At 44.6% G+C, this 16,775-nt stretch overlaps 1 protein-coding gene across 6 annotated transcripts in view; it reads left to right on the top strand.

Annotated features, from left to right (window-relative positions):
* The window catches only part of PTPN13 (protein tyrosine phosphatase non-receptor type 13), a 626,469-nt gene that overhangs the window by 251,126 nt on the left and 358,568 nt on the right, over nt 1-16,775 (top strand). For all 6 annotated transcript variants that reach the window (XM_033963022.1, XM_033963031.1, XM_033963011.1 and 3 more), the window contains 2 exons: nt 11,127-11,211; nt 15,861-16,080. In XM_033963022.1, the coding sequence (XP_033818913.1) occupies nt 11,127-11,211; nt 15,861-16,080 (305 nt within the window). The remainder of the gene's footprint in view (nt 1-11,126; nt 11,212-15,860; nt 16,081-16,775) is intronic.

The following is a 16,775-nucleotide window of genomic DNA, read 5'->3' as shown; positions in this document are numbered from 1 at the left end:
AAAAATAAAAAATAGAGAATTAAATATCAGAACACCCCTAAAACCCACTTTACCCACCTGTCCACAACCCCAATAGCCCTTATGGCTGCAGGTGGCACCTATATGGCAGTACAGAAGGGTTTAGGGGGGTTTTGATGGGTGCAGTTGTTCCACCATAAAAGTTATGGTCCTCCTCTCTATGGTTCATTAGCCTCCCCCCCCCCCCACAGGCTATTTAAGAGACCTGTGTGCAGCTCTACTAGGCTTTCCTATACTAGGTGCCAATGTTCTGGAAACAGGTATGTATGTTTTTATTCTGATCTTTGCGGGGATGTGAGGGGGGGTCAGTGAACACTGGGGGAGTATATGGGGGTCTTTACTTTGTCTCTGCAGTGGTTATCTGGTCACTTTGGATACCTTTTTGGCATTTATACCTGTTTTTACATCGTCTTAAGTCACAACATATAAGTTCTGTCCAGGAAGTCTCATAAAACCTTCAATTATCCCTTCAGGATGACTTAAGTGTAGGTTGGCCCACATTACACCCATATCCCACCCTAACCATTCCTCCAGATATGCCCCTTTTTGTTCTGGGCGCACAGCGGCATTCAGAGGCCTAAAAAGTCCCTGGATTCTGTACAGGATCCGAGTTACAAACAAATTCAACTTATAAGCAGTTTTAAAAACGGAACTTGTTTTTAACCCGAGGACTGCCTATACAGAAACATTTCCTTCCTGCCTTCCTTGGCTGCTCTTCAGCATAGAGATTTCTGTTCCAAATTCAATAAAGTATATTATAAAAATATTGGGGGTGCCCAAGCACCTACAGAACGTGCCTATGATTGACTTTCCTACAAAATATGTCTAATAACGTTAGGACTCTTCAACTTAAAGGAATGATGACTGAGAGAATTTATTATAGATGTTTCCAATATTGTGTGAGGTATGGATAATTAGGCATGGTTATTTATGCTGCTAAATACTACTTAGGGTTATGGAGCACTCCATTGATGTCATTAGTGCCAGATTTAAAGAAAATATGTTTTCAGTCAACGAATAATTAAGCTATGCAATTCATCACCAGAAAGCATAATTAAGACTCCTAGTATAGCTGGGTACAAAATTGGAGGGTGGGTTTATAAACATTCATTAGTCAGACAGACATGGGTGTTCATCCCTTACTTCTTGGAGACATCAACATGAAATGGGCTTTGCTATTGGGACCTACATATTAATTTGCTTGACCCAAAATGTGTGCTGTTTAAAACAGGATACTGGGCTCAATGGACCATCAGTCTGATCTTGCATGTCATTTTTTTATGTTCTTATGATTAACCCTTGTTAGTTTCCTTTAGATGTATATGGGCAAAATGATTTTGAAGAGGTAAAAATAGAGTGTGTTTTTATCCGTTGTATAAGAAGCTATGGGCTATCAGGGGTGTCAAAGTCCCTCCTCGAGGGCCGTAATCCAGTCGGGTTTTCAGGATTTCCCCAATGAATATGCATTGAAAGCAGTGCATGCACATAGATCTCATGCATATTCATTGGGGAAATCCTGAAAACCCGACTGGATTCCGGCCCTCGAGGACCGACTTTGACACCTGTGGGCTAGATGCACTAAAGATACAGACTCTATCGCTGTTGGCCAATTCTTTGGCCGATTCTCCAGCAGTGATCGATGCACTATCAAGTTTGCATGTAAATGTGACTGACCAATCACTCAGTGAACGATTGACATGTATGTAGAGCCCTAACAACAGTGACAGGGAAAGTAGCCTCCTGTCACTGCTGTTAGGGCTTTCTTTTTTTTGGCACAGATGTTGTGTGTGTTACACATTCACAATCTGTCCCATAAAAAAAGAAAAAAGCTCCGCCGCGCCTTTCTCCCCCCATGCCAGGCACCCCTGAGCCAATGTCCCCCCAGAACCCCGCAAAAATTTCAGGAGGGATGCCCACTCTATCCTGCCATCCCAACTGGCCCCCACCCCTGTGGCAAAATGGCAGGAGGGATGCCTACTCCCTTCTGCCACAAAGGACATACTATGCCAGTCGCCCCCTCCACTCCCCTCCCCTCCCTGAAAATAAAGGTAGGAGGGATGCACACTCCCTCCTGCCACCGGAAGTCCCCCTTGTACCTTTTAAGTTGGGAGTAGGAGGGATGCTCCGTCCCTCCTTCTCCGAGGCTGCCAAGTCTACAATGCTGGGCCTTCCCCTCCTTGGTGCATCATGGGATGCATGGGGTGGGGCCTAAGACCCTGATTGGCTCAGTATTGTAGAATTGGTGGCCTTAGAGAAGGAGGGACTGAGCGCTCCTCCTGCTCCCAACTTAAAAGGTATGGGGGGGCCTCTGGTGGCAGGAGTAGGCAACCTTCCTATCTTTTTCCGGAAGTGAGGGGGGCCTTTGTGGCAAGGAGTGAACATTTTTCCTGCCTTTTATTTTTGGGGGCAGTAGGGATGATGGGGGGGGGGATTTGGCACGGTGGGCTTTTGTGGCAAGAGGGAGTGGGCATTCATCCTGCAGTTTTGCCACGGGGCGTCATCGGGATGGCTGGAGTGAGCAGTGATCCCTCTTGCCATTTGTTTTAGGTTCAGGGGGGACAGTAGCTTGGAGGTGGGCATGTTTCTCAGGGGTCATCGGGGAGGGCCATGACACATATTTTGCGTATAATAAACGCAAAATATCTGTGCAAATGAAAAAGAATTAACCCCCCCAAACCTAGACAGACCTGTTAGTGCATCAATTGCTTGTCTATTTTGCATGGGGTTTTAGGTAATTTGCATGGTTGGATCGTAAAATGGGCGATCGAAGGGAAAATCACATGGTGAGCCATTTAGTACATCGGGTCAGTAACAGCAATTGTTTGTAAAGCTGTGAAAACAAGTTTAGCGACAATTGCTGACTTTAGTACATCTAGCCCAGTGGTCTGAAACTCTTGGCCCAGGGGCCACATGCGGCCCGCCGGGTACTATTTTGAGGCCCTCGATATGTTTATCATAATCATAAAAGTAAAATAAAGCAGTTTCTTGATCATTATGTCTCTTTAGCTATAAATTACAATATTATTATTAAGATTTAGCCAAAAGGAAAGATTTATAAACTATAAAGATTTTTACCTCATGCAAAATTGTCATTTCTTTAATAAGATATTAACTGTTTTTTTCGGAGGCCCTCCAAGTACCTATAAATCCAAAATGTGACCCTGCAAAGGGTTTGAGTTTGAGACCACTGATCTAGCCCGATTTGAGATCACAGCTTGAGCTTGCATGATATGTTTCCTGAATCCCAATGTGAGGTACTACCGTATTTTCACGCAAATAACGCGCACCCGTATAAAACGCGCACACGGGTATAGCGCGCAGAAATCACGATGATATGTACAAAAACTTTGGTATACCGCGCTCACGGGTATACCGCGCATGCTGCCCGACGCTCCTTTCGCCCGCCCTGACTTTCCGTGCGCTGTCCCGACTCTCCGTTCACCCCCCTGACTTCCGTGCACTGTCCCCCCTTGAAGGTCTGTCCCCATCCTGAAAGCCTGATGCCCCCCCCGACGTCCGATACATCCCTCCCCCCGAAGGACCGCCGACTCCCCAACAATATCGGGCCAGGAGGGAGCCCAAATCCTCCTGGCCACGGCGACCCCATAACCCCACCCCGCACTACATTACGGGCAGAAGGGATCCCAGGCCCTCCTGCCCTCGACGCAAACCCCCCTCCCCCCAACGACCGCCCCCCCCAAGAACCTCCGACCGCCCCCCCAGCCGACCCGCGACCCCCCTGGCGACCCCCACGACCCCCCCACCCCCCTTCCCCGTACCTTTGGTAGTTGGGCCAGAAGGGAGCCCAAACCCTCCTGGCCACGGCGACCCCCTAACCCCACCCCGCACTACATTACGGGCAGGAGGGATCCCAGGCCCTCCTGCCCTCGACGCAAACCCCCCTCCCCCCCAACGACCGCCCCCCCCAAGAACCTCCGACCGCCCCCCCAGCCGACCCGCGACCCCCCTGGCGACCCCCACGACCCCCCCACCCCCCTTCCCCGTACCTTTGGTAGTTGGCCGGACAGACGGGAGCCAAACCCGCCTGTCCGGCAGGCAGCCAACGAAGGAATGAGGCCGGATTGGCCCATCCAACCTAAAGCTCCGCCTACTGGTGGGGCCTAAGGCGCGTGGGCCAATCAGAATAGGCCCTGGAGCCTTAGGTCCCACCTGGGGGCGCGGCCTGAGGCACATGGTCGGGTTGGGCCCATGTGCCTCAGGCCGCGCCCCCAGGTGGGACCTAAGGCTCCAGGGCCTATTCTGATTGGCCCACGCGCCTTAGGCCCCACCAGTAGGCGGAGCTTTAGGATGGATGGGCCAATCCGGCCTCATTCCTTCGTTGGCTGCCTGCCGGACAGGCGGGTTTGGCTCCCGTCTGTCCGGCCAACTACCAAAGGTACGGGGAAGGGGGGTGGGGGGGTCGCGAGGGGGATCGCGGGTCGGCTGGGGGGCGGTCGGAGGTTCTTGGGGGGGCGGTCGTTGGGGGGGGGGGGGGTTTGCGTCGAGGGCAGGAGGGCCTGGGATCCCTCCTGCCCGTAATGTAGTGCGGGGTGGGGTTAGGGGGTCGCCGTGGCCAGGAGGGTTTGGGCTCCCTTCTGGCCCAACTACCAAAGGTACGGGGAAGGGGGGTGGGGGGGTCGTGGGGGTCGCCAGGGGGGTCGCGGGTCGGCTGGGGGGGCGGTCGGAGGTTCTTGGGGGGGCGGTCGTTGGGGGGGAGGGGGGTTTGCGTCGAGGGCAGGAGGGCCTGGGATCCCTCCTGCCCGTAATGTAGTGCGGGGTGGGGTTAGGGGGTCGCCGTGGCCAGGAGGGTTTGGGCTCCCTTCTGGCCCGATATTGTCGGGAAGTCGGCGGTCCTTCGGGGTGGGGGTGCGAGTGGTCCTGCCGGGGGGGGGGATGTATCGGACGTCGGGGAGTCGGCCGGGCAAGAGGGCTTGGGCTCTCTCTTGCTCCGATCGTGGATGCGGGTGCGGGTGGGAGCGCGTGCGAGCGGTCGTTCGGGGTGGGGGTGCGAGCGGTCCTGCTGGGGGGGTGAATCGGGCGTCGGGCGGGGTGGGAACTATGTTTTAAAACTTTTGTATACCGCGCTCACGCATATAACGCGCGAGGGGTATGCGCGGTAGGTAAAAACGCGTATAACGCGCGCGTTATATGCGTGAAAATACGGTATATGGGAGTGGAAGAAAAGGGAAAGAGAATGAAATGAGGCTATGATTGTTAGCAATGTCCATCCTAAAAGAATGCATAAAGGATATTTACTCAAAAGTACCTAAGTCTGCTTTTACAAAATGCCATCAGAAGGAGATGTATATCATGATGCCTTGAGGAAGTAAAATAAAAGTAAAAGTTCCAGTTAAAAAAAAAAAAGAAGGAGATGTATAATGCAGTGGCCTCTATTTCCTCAAGGCATCATGCTATGTTTTGCTGGCAAGATTTCTTTCTCGGAATTTTATAAACTGAGCTCACAGTGGCAAGTCATGGTTTTGTAAATAATGTTCTACTTAGTGAGAGTTTTATGTATTTTGCAAATTAAATGTTACTTTCCAGCACTGGAATTTAGTGTGTGGTTCCAGCCTTTGTTTTGGTTTTAGATATAAAGTCCTTGAATGATAAATGAGCTCTTAAAATAACTTTCAGAAACAGTAGGAATATAATGAAGACTGAATGCTTGCAAAGAGCATTTGTACACAAGATCTAATGTTAAGTATTCCTTGTAGAATAATACATGGACCCATAATTAACTTCAGGGAGATCTATCATCATGCATGCAATTTCAAGCACTGATTACAAGGAAGGTATATAACTCGACATGATCATTTTTATTCTTCAGGAAGTATTCATTAGACCCAAAATAAACATTTTTGATGAGAAATGATTTTATTGTGAAAATGTATTTTTAAATGCAAAATGCTAAAAATCAACAGTGTACCATGGGCTAGATTCACTAAGCAAACCGATCGTGTACTGATTGGTTTGCGACTCCTTTGCGACCCGATTTTACTCTGGCCCGATTCACTTACCTCTCTGCTGATCCGATTCCGATCCGTGCATGCAAATGAGAGGAACGGCATGCAAAGTAGGCAGGGACGCAATTCACAAAACAAATTTTGCTAACCGACTGGGCTAGCCGATCAACCCAAGAAGCGATTGCTGAGGACCAGTCGCAAATGTCCTTTCCGACTCTCCAGCTCCATTGCCGCCCAGCTATCTGCTGCCCCAAATCTCTCCTGCCTGCCATCCCGAATCACCGCCCTGCTCTGCCCTGAATCTGTCCTGCCTGCTCTGCCCCGAATCGTCACCCTGCTCTCCCCCAAATCGCTGCCCTGCTCTCCCCTGAATCTCTCCTGCCCTTCCTCGCACAGCGAGCCCGTGGTTTTAACCTGCGGGTTTAAGCGGGTTAAAAGCATGGGCTCGCAAAGAAATTGAGAGGTTTTAAAAAAGTTTTAAAAGAGGCTGCTGCTGCTGCTTGGGATCGAGTCGGGGCCCTAAAAAAAAAAAAACCACAACAAAAAACGCAGCGAACAAACACGAACGCATGTGCAGATGGTCTGTGCATGCGTCTGGATCGCACACTAGCAATCCGTGTTGGTGCATGGGGGCGTTCCTCCGATCACCCCCATTAGAATATTGTTGATTGAAGAATCCATCGGACATGGATTGGTCATGATCAGGCAGGTTAGTGAATCTAGCTGCTTGTTGGTAAGGTTTCTAGTTTATTCTTTACTAATATTATTATTAATTATAATTAAATTTAGACCCACCCATTGTTACTCTCCTGGATGGTTTACAAAACAATACAAGGAAATACTTAAAACAAGAAAATACAACATCCGAGTCAACCAACTTAACAATTATAGTTAAATCAGGATTAATTAACTAGAATGTACATATGGAACAAGATATTATTCCAGTTATTAACTACTAAGATTGAATTTCCAAAACAAAAAAGTTTTGAGCACTTTTTTTAAAGATCGTAAGCATTACTATAGATCGTATTTGAATTGGCAAGATAACACCACACAGAAGCGGCATGATAAGGAAAGGAGATAGCATACAATCTTTTAGATACAATTCGCTTTAAACTGGGGAATTGTAAAGTCAAAGCATTTTGAACATTATAATATTATCCAACCAATGGCCTGAAAATTAAATTGTTGATATATAGAGCAGTCAAACCATATAATATTTTAATATCACCAAACAGCATAACTTAAACATGACTCTGGCTTCGATTGGCAACCAGTGTAAAGCTATATACAATAGTGCAATTCTATCTGATTTTCTTAGTTTATAAATTTACCGAACAGCTGAGTTCTGTACTGTCTGCAAACATTTAAGCAAATACTTGGAAATTCCTAGATAAATATGTTACAGTAATCTAGTTTACTTAATATTGTAGTGCAATAGGTGTGTCATTCTGGACAAACAGGTAATCTTCCCATGAGTGTGAGCCCTGCAGAAGGAATCTACTCTGGATTTTTTCTGTATCCCTCCTACTTCAGAGAGCTATACTGCCATGTAAAAAGATTTTCCTTCTGCACTCCAGCCTGAAGGAGTGTTTCTGTTCTGTGCCTTTTTCTTTTCTTTTAGTCAGTTTTTTGCCTGTTTTTCTCCAGTTTTCGATTTTCAGGGCTTCCCAATTCTAGGGTTCAGCTTTGCCTGCATGGAGAAGATGCAGACTGTGGTCTGCATCTCACAGCCTAGTCCTTTATGGTACCTGTTAGCCAGCCTACAGAATTCATTCGGGTTTTCAGGATTTCCCCAATGAATATGCATGAGATCTATGTGCATGCACTGCTTTCAATGCATATTAATTGGGGAAATCCTGAAAACCCGACTGGATTGCGGCCCTCAAGGAGGGACTTTGAGATCCCTGCTCCAAGCTGAGCATATGAGCAATCGCTCATACATTCTAGGAGCATCGCACACACTGACACCTTGTTATACATATCTTTTTATTCATATTCATTATGGATATCCTGAAAACCTGACCTACCTTGGGATCTGGAGGACCAGAAATGCCTTACACCTATTCTACCTTAAAACTAGATGAGGGTACTTACGAGTGCTGCCTTATTCAGGAAAAAAAAATTTGATTCGATTCAGCCTATTGAATTGATTTTTCGATTTGATTTTCCTGCCCAATTGGATGTTTTTTCAAATATCCTGGTGGGTTTATTTTAAAGCCTTAGTCTTCACTCCTTTTATAGTCTCTTCACCCCCTTTGCCCTCCTACCCACACTGGTGCTGTGTTGTAAACAAAATAAACAAACAAAAAAGACTATTCCTCTCTCTGTTAAATCCTAGCTCACGTTCGCAGTCTAACACCAGCTCTGGCAGGATACACATTTCAAATCTGACATATTGTAATCACAAAACAGAGAATAAAATTATTTTTTCTACCTTTTGTTGTCTGGTCATTATTGAAATCATGCTGGTCCCAGGCTCTGGTTATCTTCTGATAACTCGCTTGCCAGGGTCTCCTGCCCATTTGTCGTTTTCTTCTTTCTCTGTGCTAACCATCCATCTTCCATTGTTGTCCTCCCCTTCCCTCCCCCAGAGGTCTGTCATCTTTCCTTTTTTCATCTCCATCCCTGCAGCGATGGACCCCACCATTCCCAGATCCACCATCTTTCCTTTTCTCAACTACCCTTTCATCCAGCATCTCTTCCTCCTTCCCCACTACCCCAGGGTCCACCAGCTCTCCCTTTCTCTTCCCAACTATCCGCCTATCCAGTATCTCTATCCACCTTCCCACACCATCCCTTGTGTCTAACTTCTCTTCCTATCTGTTCCTTCCCTCTCTAAATCCCATTGTCCACCATCTCTCTCCCAGTTGGATCCTTCATCATTTTCAAGGAAGCCCACAATTCAGATTTTTACCCAGTACTCTGCTCTTTGTTTCCCATCCTGTTCTCACTAGTTTTTCTTGCTGTCTCTTTTTTTAACATTTTCTCTTCCCCCAACCAAACTCCAGCAGTTTCTCTGATTAGCTCCCCACAGGTCAATCTCTGTCCCTCCAGTTTGTCCCTCTCATCTGGGCCCAGCAGTTTCCCTGACTAGCTCCCCACAGGTCAATCTCTCTCCCTCCAGCCTGTCCCACTCATCTGGCCCCAGCAGTTTCTCTAACTAGCTCTCTCCCGCCAGCCTGTCCCACTCATCTGGGTCTGCTCACACGTCCAGAACTCTATTCTCCCATCCCCCGCGGGATCCTCAGTTGCTATGCTTTCACTCTTGGGGTTACGTGGGCAGCGCGAGTGAAACAAGCATGATGCCTGGGAAGTCGGTCATCCATTCCGACCCTTTGACAGTTGTTGGCGGAACACTGATCTCTCCACTAGCCGCCGTTCCACCCTACCTAAACCTGCTCCTCGTTCTGCACACAAATTCCAACTTCCACAGCGCGTAAACCGTGCCAGGAAACCAAACCCTGCCTTAACACTTGAAAGGCAACCTTCTCCATGGCCAGACGCTGTAGCAGAGGAAAAGCTTCTGGGGCTCGCGAAGGCAGCATGTTTGTAACTCAGCCCGCGGCCCTGACGGTGAATACTGTTCAATGCTGTTGGGGAGCTAGCAGGGTAAGTAAGTACCGGATCCCGCTATGGGGTGGAATAGAGCTCTGGACAGGTGCACGGGTCTTGCATTGAAGATGACTGGCATAGCCTCATGTACTTCCCAACTGACCCCACCAATCGTCGAGGCCGCTTTTTTTTTAACGAATCGAATCGGAAATCGGGCAGCACTAGTATTTATCCCAGCTCTTATGGTGATGTAAGTGCTTGTGCTGTAAATGTAAATCTGTTTTGGCTATTTGTGCTAGTATTCTATGAAGCAAAGTAGACACATTTTCTTCTTTATACTGTAGAATAGACTTGAAATAAATGCTATAAACAGCACCTTTAGTGGGTGCCCTGTTATAGAACCTCTACATACCTGTATCTTCTTAAATATCATGGGAATTGTATTTTGATTTGAGAACAGTTACTAAAATTAGAATAGATGAGGCTCATCTTTGCTTTTTGTTTGGCTTTCTGAGAGAGCTGAGGATCGGAAGCAAATGAGTAACACTACTGTTTGCCTATAGAAGACACCCAAGCCAACAGGGTAAATGCTAGAATATTTATAGACAAATTTGCTGGCCCAAATCTGTTTGAAATTCAATATATTTTCAGTTAGCTGAGCCAGAAATGGGAATAGACCCCAATCTAGTTTAATCTTGGATTTTGGAAGCCATAGCAAGGTGGCTCAGATTCTGCATAGTAAAGAAAAGGGATTCATAGACAAAATCGTGCGAGACAACGGCACGCAGACAACTGAGCTCAAGGTTGACGGTGTGCCGAAGAAAAGCACTATTTTAAAGGGCTCCGACGGGGGGTGTTGGTGGGGAAACCCCCTATTTTACTTAACAGACATCGTGCTGGCGTTGTGGGGGGGGTTTGGGGGGTTGTAACCCCCCTCATTATACTTGAAGCCAAACTTTTTGCCTGTTTTTTAGGGAAAAAGTTCAGTTTTAAGTATAATGTGGGGGGTTACAACCCCCCAAACCCCCCACAACGCCAGTGCAATGTCTGTTAAGTAAAGTGGGGGGTTCCCTCCCCCACGCCCCCCGTCGAAGCCCTTTAAAATAGTGCTTTTCTTCGGCGCGCTGTCAACCTTGCGCTCAGTTGTTTGCGCTCAGTTGTTGTCGTGCCGTTGTCTCGCGCGATTTAGTCCCGTCACCAAGAAAAGGCTACCCTTCAAATTGTATACAACTGGATCATCCATATTTAATTGGGCAACTAAGATCTGGTGCAGCAGCGGAGCAACAAGTTTTTGTTTGTAAAGAAAAATGGCAGGAAAATTCAGTAAGGCTATAGAAATTTCAGCAGTCCAGTCAAAAAGTATCTGAAAACAACTCTACTCCCTATTCTAGTCCCTTCTTTGCCTGTATTAAATACTACTAAGTACTAACAGAAAAAAGCTCTAGAATGAAACAATATTAGGATAACAGATGCATACTTTTGATTCTTTTAAAAATCTTTCTTGAATCCTATAAACCCATTTTGTTTAGCCAGGATTATATTAGTATTTCTGACCTACATTGATATTTATAAGTTGTTATCCTTTATTAGGGAGAAGGAATGAAGGTTTAAAGAAATATGAGTCGACATATGGGTTAACAGGACCTGATGACACAAGTCAAGTTCAAAGGTCAAGGTATGTGGTATGAAATAGTATGAGAATGCTTAAGTAATTTCTGTGATGATCAGTCTGCAGTATTGTCAGGACTGGAAAAAGTTCTATACTTCTTTACACAGCAAGAATAGCTTGAACATTTTATTTATTTATTAAGGCTAATTGGCTGCCCTCATGGATAAATTCATCCAAGACAGTGGGAATAAATCAAAACTTAGGGAATAGGCAATTATAGCAGTAAGCATATTCAAACAGGATGGCATAGTATGCTACTTATAATGGGCAGACTGGATGGGCCTTTACCTGCCATCATTTTTCTATCAATGTCAGCACAATATGAAATAAAACATCTTAATAGATAGCATAGGGCAGTGTATTGCAAAATGTGTGCATTGGCGAGATTCCCGGTGAGCGGCGAGACACCGGTGAGAAGAGGCATCAGCACCGACTGACTGCCTACAGGACATGCATCTTGCGGTGAGGCACATTCAGTTGGCCAGCGCTGACACCTCTCCTGCTCACCGATGCCGCTCCTCTTGCAGCAGCCCTCCCCCCACCACTGGCAGCCCAGGGCCCTGTCTGGAGGGCCTTTGTGCATTTCTGGATGCCCTCCAGCCACAGCACAGGGTTTAGTGTGCTGTGGCTTCCAGAAGTTTGCGAGACACTAGCATAGGGTGTAAGAAGAAGTGGCTGCAGTAAAAAGTGGCCGTAGTATGTTCTTATGTGGCTTTTTCCTGCACTAACCCTACCTAGAAATTAGCTGATGTTACGAATTAATTGCTGTGCACTAATGCTGCCATTAGTGCGTGGCCACTAAGCAGTGAATGTGACTGTACTGATTCATGCTGTCACACCCACTCTCTGCCCCCAGATACACCCCCTCTCAGAAAAATGTATTAGTGCATGGTTTGCCTTTGCACATTGGGCTTTTACCACAGGATGACTGCATGTCCCGCGGAAAGTCCTTTTAAGCCAGTGGTCTTTGCAGGGCCACATTTTGGATTTGTAGGTACTTGGAGGGCCGCAGAAAAAATAGTTAATGTCTTATTAAAGAAATGACAATTTTGTATGAGGTAAAACTCTTTATAGTTTATAAATCTTTCCTTTTGGCTAAGTCTTAATAATAATATTGTAATTTATAGCTAAAGAGACCTATGATCAAGAAACTGTTTTATTTTACTTTTGAGATTATGATAAACATACAGAGGGCCTCAAAATAGTACCTGGCGGGCCACATATGGCCCCCGGGCCACAAGTTTGAGACCACTGTTTTAAGCTATGATATGTGCACTAGCTAGTAAAAGGAACCCATAGATAAGATGGTGACATTAGTTAGAAAATAAAGAGACTAAGTTTAGAAAGTTGTACGTGAAGTCAGAAAGATGCATGAATATAATCTCCTAAGTTTCTAGGCATTTTGCTTTCAATGCTCAGGAGCCACCATCATAAAAGTTAATAATAAATATGTTTTAAAGGGGTTTTTCCCCCTTACAATGTTTTCTTTGAACTTTAAAATTTCTGTATTGTTTAATGCCGTGAATACTGAGTTAATGTTTCAGGTGTACACTTAATGCAAAAACTCAACAGTTTTCAAAGAACATTAAAAATTGTAAGTTTAAATAATAAAATTGATATACTAAACTGAAAACAAAAGTTGAAACTGAAATTTTGAGCAGGCGATGAACCAAATCTCTGTGCCAAAATGCTGAGTGAATTGCTTTTATTTTTCCTCCTGTTTCAAAGTGCTGCACCCTTTTTGATATAAACCTATTTCTCCACCTAGGAATGGCCCAGTTTGCTAGAATCTTGCCTTTAGCAATAACTAATTGCTCTGTCATTCTGGTTCAAGATTATTTCATTATGATGTAATGACGTATCTTCTCTTCTTATTGTTTTTTTGTATTTAATGATCTCGTTCTCTTTTACCTCACAATATATAATTTGCTGGGGTGTTTTCAAAGACCTTTGAAAAAAGTATGCTTACTCTCTCTTGTTTTCTTTTTCTCCTTCTGGTTCCCCATCTTTCCCATTTGCTTTCTTATTTTTTCTTTGTCAACAAGATTACTAGCATTAGGGGATCCTTTTACTAAACTGTGGTAGAAAGTGGCCTTAGCATGCCCTTACAAGGGTTTTTCCCCATGTGCTAAAGCCATTTTTACTGCAGCCCCAAAACGGCCAGTTATCTATTACCATGCCTCCGTTAAAAAAGAAAATAGTGTGTGAACACTTATCAACACTTGTTTTGTTGGCAATATGGGCTCACACACTAATCCTGTGTCCACATTCTGCACCCCAGACATAGCCCCTCTGCAATATAATTAAAAATATTTTGTAGCATGCGATTTGTGCACACAGATCACAAAATTACTGCAGGATGCCTGAACGCATCCCACTAAAAGCCATTTTAAGTTGCACTTACCGCAGCTTAGTAAAAAGAGCCTTTATTTTTCCCTTTCATATCTGGGGTAAGGATAAGTTCTGTGGTAGAACATTTATGAGAAACCCTGAAATGCTGAGTTAAAAGCTATGAGGGGCATAATCGAAAGGGACGTCTAAGTCCGTGTACGTCCATCTCGCAAGTCGTCCAAAGTTAAAAAGAGCCTAAGACACATTTTCGAAAGATACGTCCAACTTTTTTTTTTACTTTCGAAAATCGTCTAATTATACGTCCTGCCGATCTGATCGTCCAAGCCACTAAATCGTCCATCTTTATACCACATTTCTGTCCAACTTTCCATCCAAGTCCAAAACGCCTAGAACAAGCCCTGTTGGATGTGGGAGAGGTCTGCAAAGTGATGGATTGCACACCCAGACATGCCACCTAAATAGTGGGATACCTTACAGGGCACTGCTGTGAACTTCACAAAAAGGGTGCCATGGCTTCTCCTCACTACAGCTCCCTTATAGCTGATGGTGAGCCCCCCCAAACCACCTCCAGAATCCCCTAGACCCACTTATCTACCACCCCAATAGCCCTTATGGCTGCAGGAGCCACTTATATACCAGTAAAAAAGGGTTTTGGGGTGTATAGGGCAGTGCACATGTTTAAGTATCAATGCAGTGATTACAGGGGCTTATGGGCATGGGTCCTCCTCTCTATGGGTCCCTAACCCACCCCCAAGACGACTTAAGCTGCCTCTGGGCTGGACGACTAGGCTTTCCTATGCCAGCGGCCAGGTGATGATGGTCTGGAGGCTGAAATTTAAAGTTGTGAATAAAATTTTTATGGGGGGATGGGTTGGTGATCACGGGGGTAGTGTGTGGAGGTCTGTGTTATGTGTTTTCAGTGCTTATCTGGTGACTTTAGGTGTTTTTTTGTGACTTAGACTATGTTTTACATGGTCTAAGTCACAACGTCAAAGTTCCGTCGATCCTGGGCTATATATCTTTCGGTTATACATGCTATACGACTAAGTCTAAGCCAGCCCACGTCCCGCCCAACTCCCGCCCTCGACATGCCTCCCGAAACGCCCCGTTTAGCTTTGGACGTTGAGCGGCACTAGGTCGTTTAGAAATACATCCAAAACCCGTTTTTATTTTTGGCGCTTGGACGTTTTTAAGAAATGTTCATCCAAGTGCCGACTTAGGCCGGTTTTTGGACGTTTTTCTCTTTCGATTGTGAGCCCCTATGTGTTTGTGTCCTCTTTTCTTTATCACTCTTTGTGTCGCATCCTATCCAGAGTGCTTTATAAAAGGTGATTTAATTAATAGTACCTGGTGTGTAGGTTATGAAAATTTCTAGCCCATTTGGAGTTTGTGTAGCAAATTATGTTCTACTATTTACCTGAAGGAGCTCCCTTGAGGTATTCATTTGTCATAACATCTGACTGAAACCAGAAACAGCAGAGAGGCACAGAAAGGTTATAGCAAAGGTCAAATAATCCAAAGAAAAAGCAGCCAGACAAATCAGCTAGTGGCAATGAATGTTTTTGAGCCGTTTTTACAAGTGACTCACATTGGCTTTGTGGAGTGCAATGTAGGCAATCTTCATACGTTGAATACTTGGTTTGAAGGTGTGTCTGTTCCTTTTACAAGTATTTAATGTACCTCTGATGCAGGCAGATGCTCCTGCTGAAACATGTTGGGTGATTTTTGAGACACCCATTGATAGGACAGTACATATCACACTTTGTGTTGGAAGATTTCTACTAATTGTGGTTGCCACTAGCTTGTTTGACTGGTTGTTTGTTTGTTTTTGGATAATGTCTGACTGAACCATGAACTATATGGTTTACTTTAAAGATGGTTTTCAGGACTTGTTGCTTTACAGTAATTGTGTGAATAATTCAACACGTGAAAAAAGTATATGAAGAGCGAAAGCAAAGCAATTACATAAACACAAAGCCTCACTGGCTGCAGCTGGCCTGGCTCTAGGGAACTTAGCAGGCAAATTGATTCTTGTGCCATTGTCCTCCATTATTTAAATTATAGCTTTGGTGATATTTTAGGTTTTGTTTGAATATTTTTCTGAATATTATTTTTATTACCTTTTATTCTTTTTTTCTGTACATGTAAGCTAAGAACAATCTCTTAGCTTCTGTTCCACAACAAATTCTTTATATCCAAACTGATTAAATATTTTCATAATGTAAATAATAATTTAACCATATTTGCTCTTTTCTTTGCTAGTTTTGACAAGAGCTCTTCTTTTTATGCTTCAAACATTACAGGCATTATGAAACTCCACCTGAAAGTGCCCTAATAAGTCAAGAATTAATGTTAAAACGCCAAGAAGAGGAAATAATGCAATTGCAGGCTAAAATGGCTCTCAGGCAATCTCGACTAAACTTGTACTCTGGAGAGTCCACCAAAGCATCCATGTTGGATATCACCAGAGATCCCCTAAGGGAGATTGCTATGGAAACAGCTATGACCCAAAGAAAACTGAGGGTAATCATTTTTATGATAGAGTCTGTGCTTATTGAAATACTATTAGGCACCTGTAATGGAGACTACTGGGTGCTGGCATATTCTTCAGAGCCATGGAATGCAATGAAGGCTAGTCATTTCTGCATTATAGATTTAGGACTGATTTGTTTTGAGAATGTTAATTCTTTTTTAAATACTTAGGAGCCATGAGTTTACACAGTGCTCTGTAGTGTTCATTATATCCCCTAGATACCTGCTTTAGAAAGTAGTTTTCTGAAAATTTGAGATGCTTTGATACATTGTATGTCAGTTACAATATACAAATTGCAAAGCATGTTTATCTAGTCCCCGATTATTTTTCATGTAGAGCTTATAAGGTGGTATACATAGTTATAACTTCCAGTGCAAATGACTGAAAAGATATGTTTACTAGCATACATTCATACTAAAGTTACTAGGATTAAGAACATGAAGCCCTCCTGAAGCATTCTGGACCCAGTCTAAATTACAACCATTTCTTTGGCAGGTTAACTGGTGTATGCCTTCTGTAGGTCTTTACTCTGAATGAGATAGAGCTTCATTTCTTTAAAAGAAAAAAAAAATCAAATTGCTGAGATTGCCACACCAGTGATATTGTATCAAAAAATTACCTTCACTGTGGAGAAAGGATTTTATTACTTGTTAAATAGTAATTAGCATGTACAGTAAAACCTTGG

This window comes from Geotrypetes seraphini, chromosome 1 (assembly GCF_902459505.1).
Source record: "Geotrypetes seraphini chromosome 1, aGeoSer1.1, whole genome shotgun sequence".
Classification (NCBI taxonomy): Eukaryota; Metazoa; Chordata; class Amphibia; order Gymnophiona; family Dermophiidae; genus Geotrypetes; species Geotrypetes seraphini.
The sequence above is the reverse complement of the archived record's forward strand: the minus strand, read 5'-3'. Positions and strand labels throughout refer to the sequence as shown.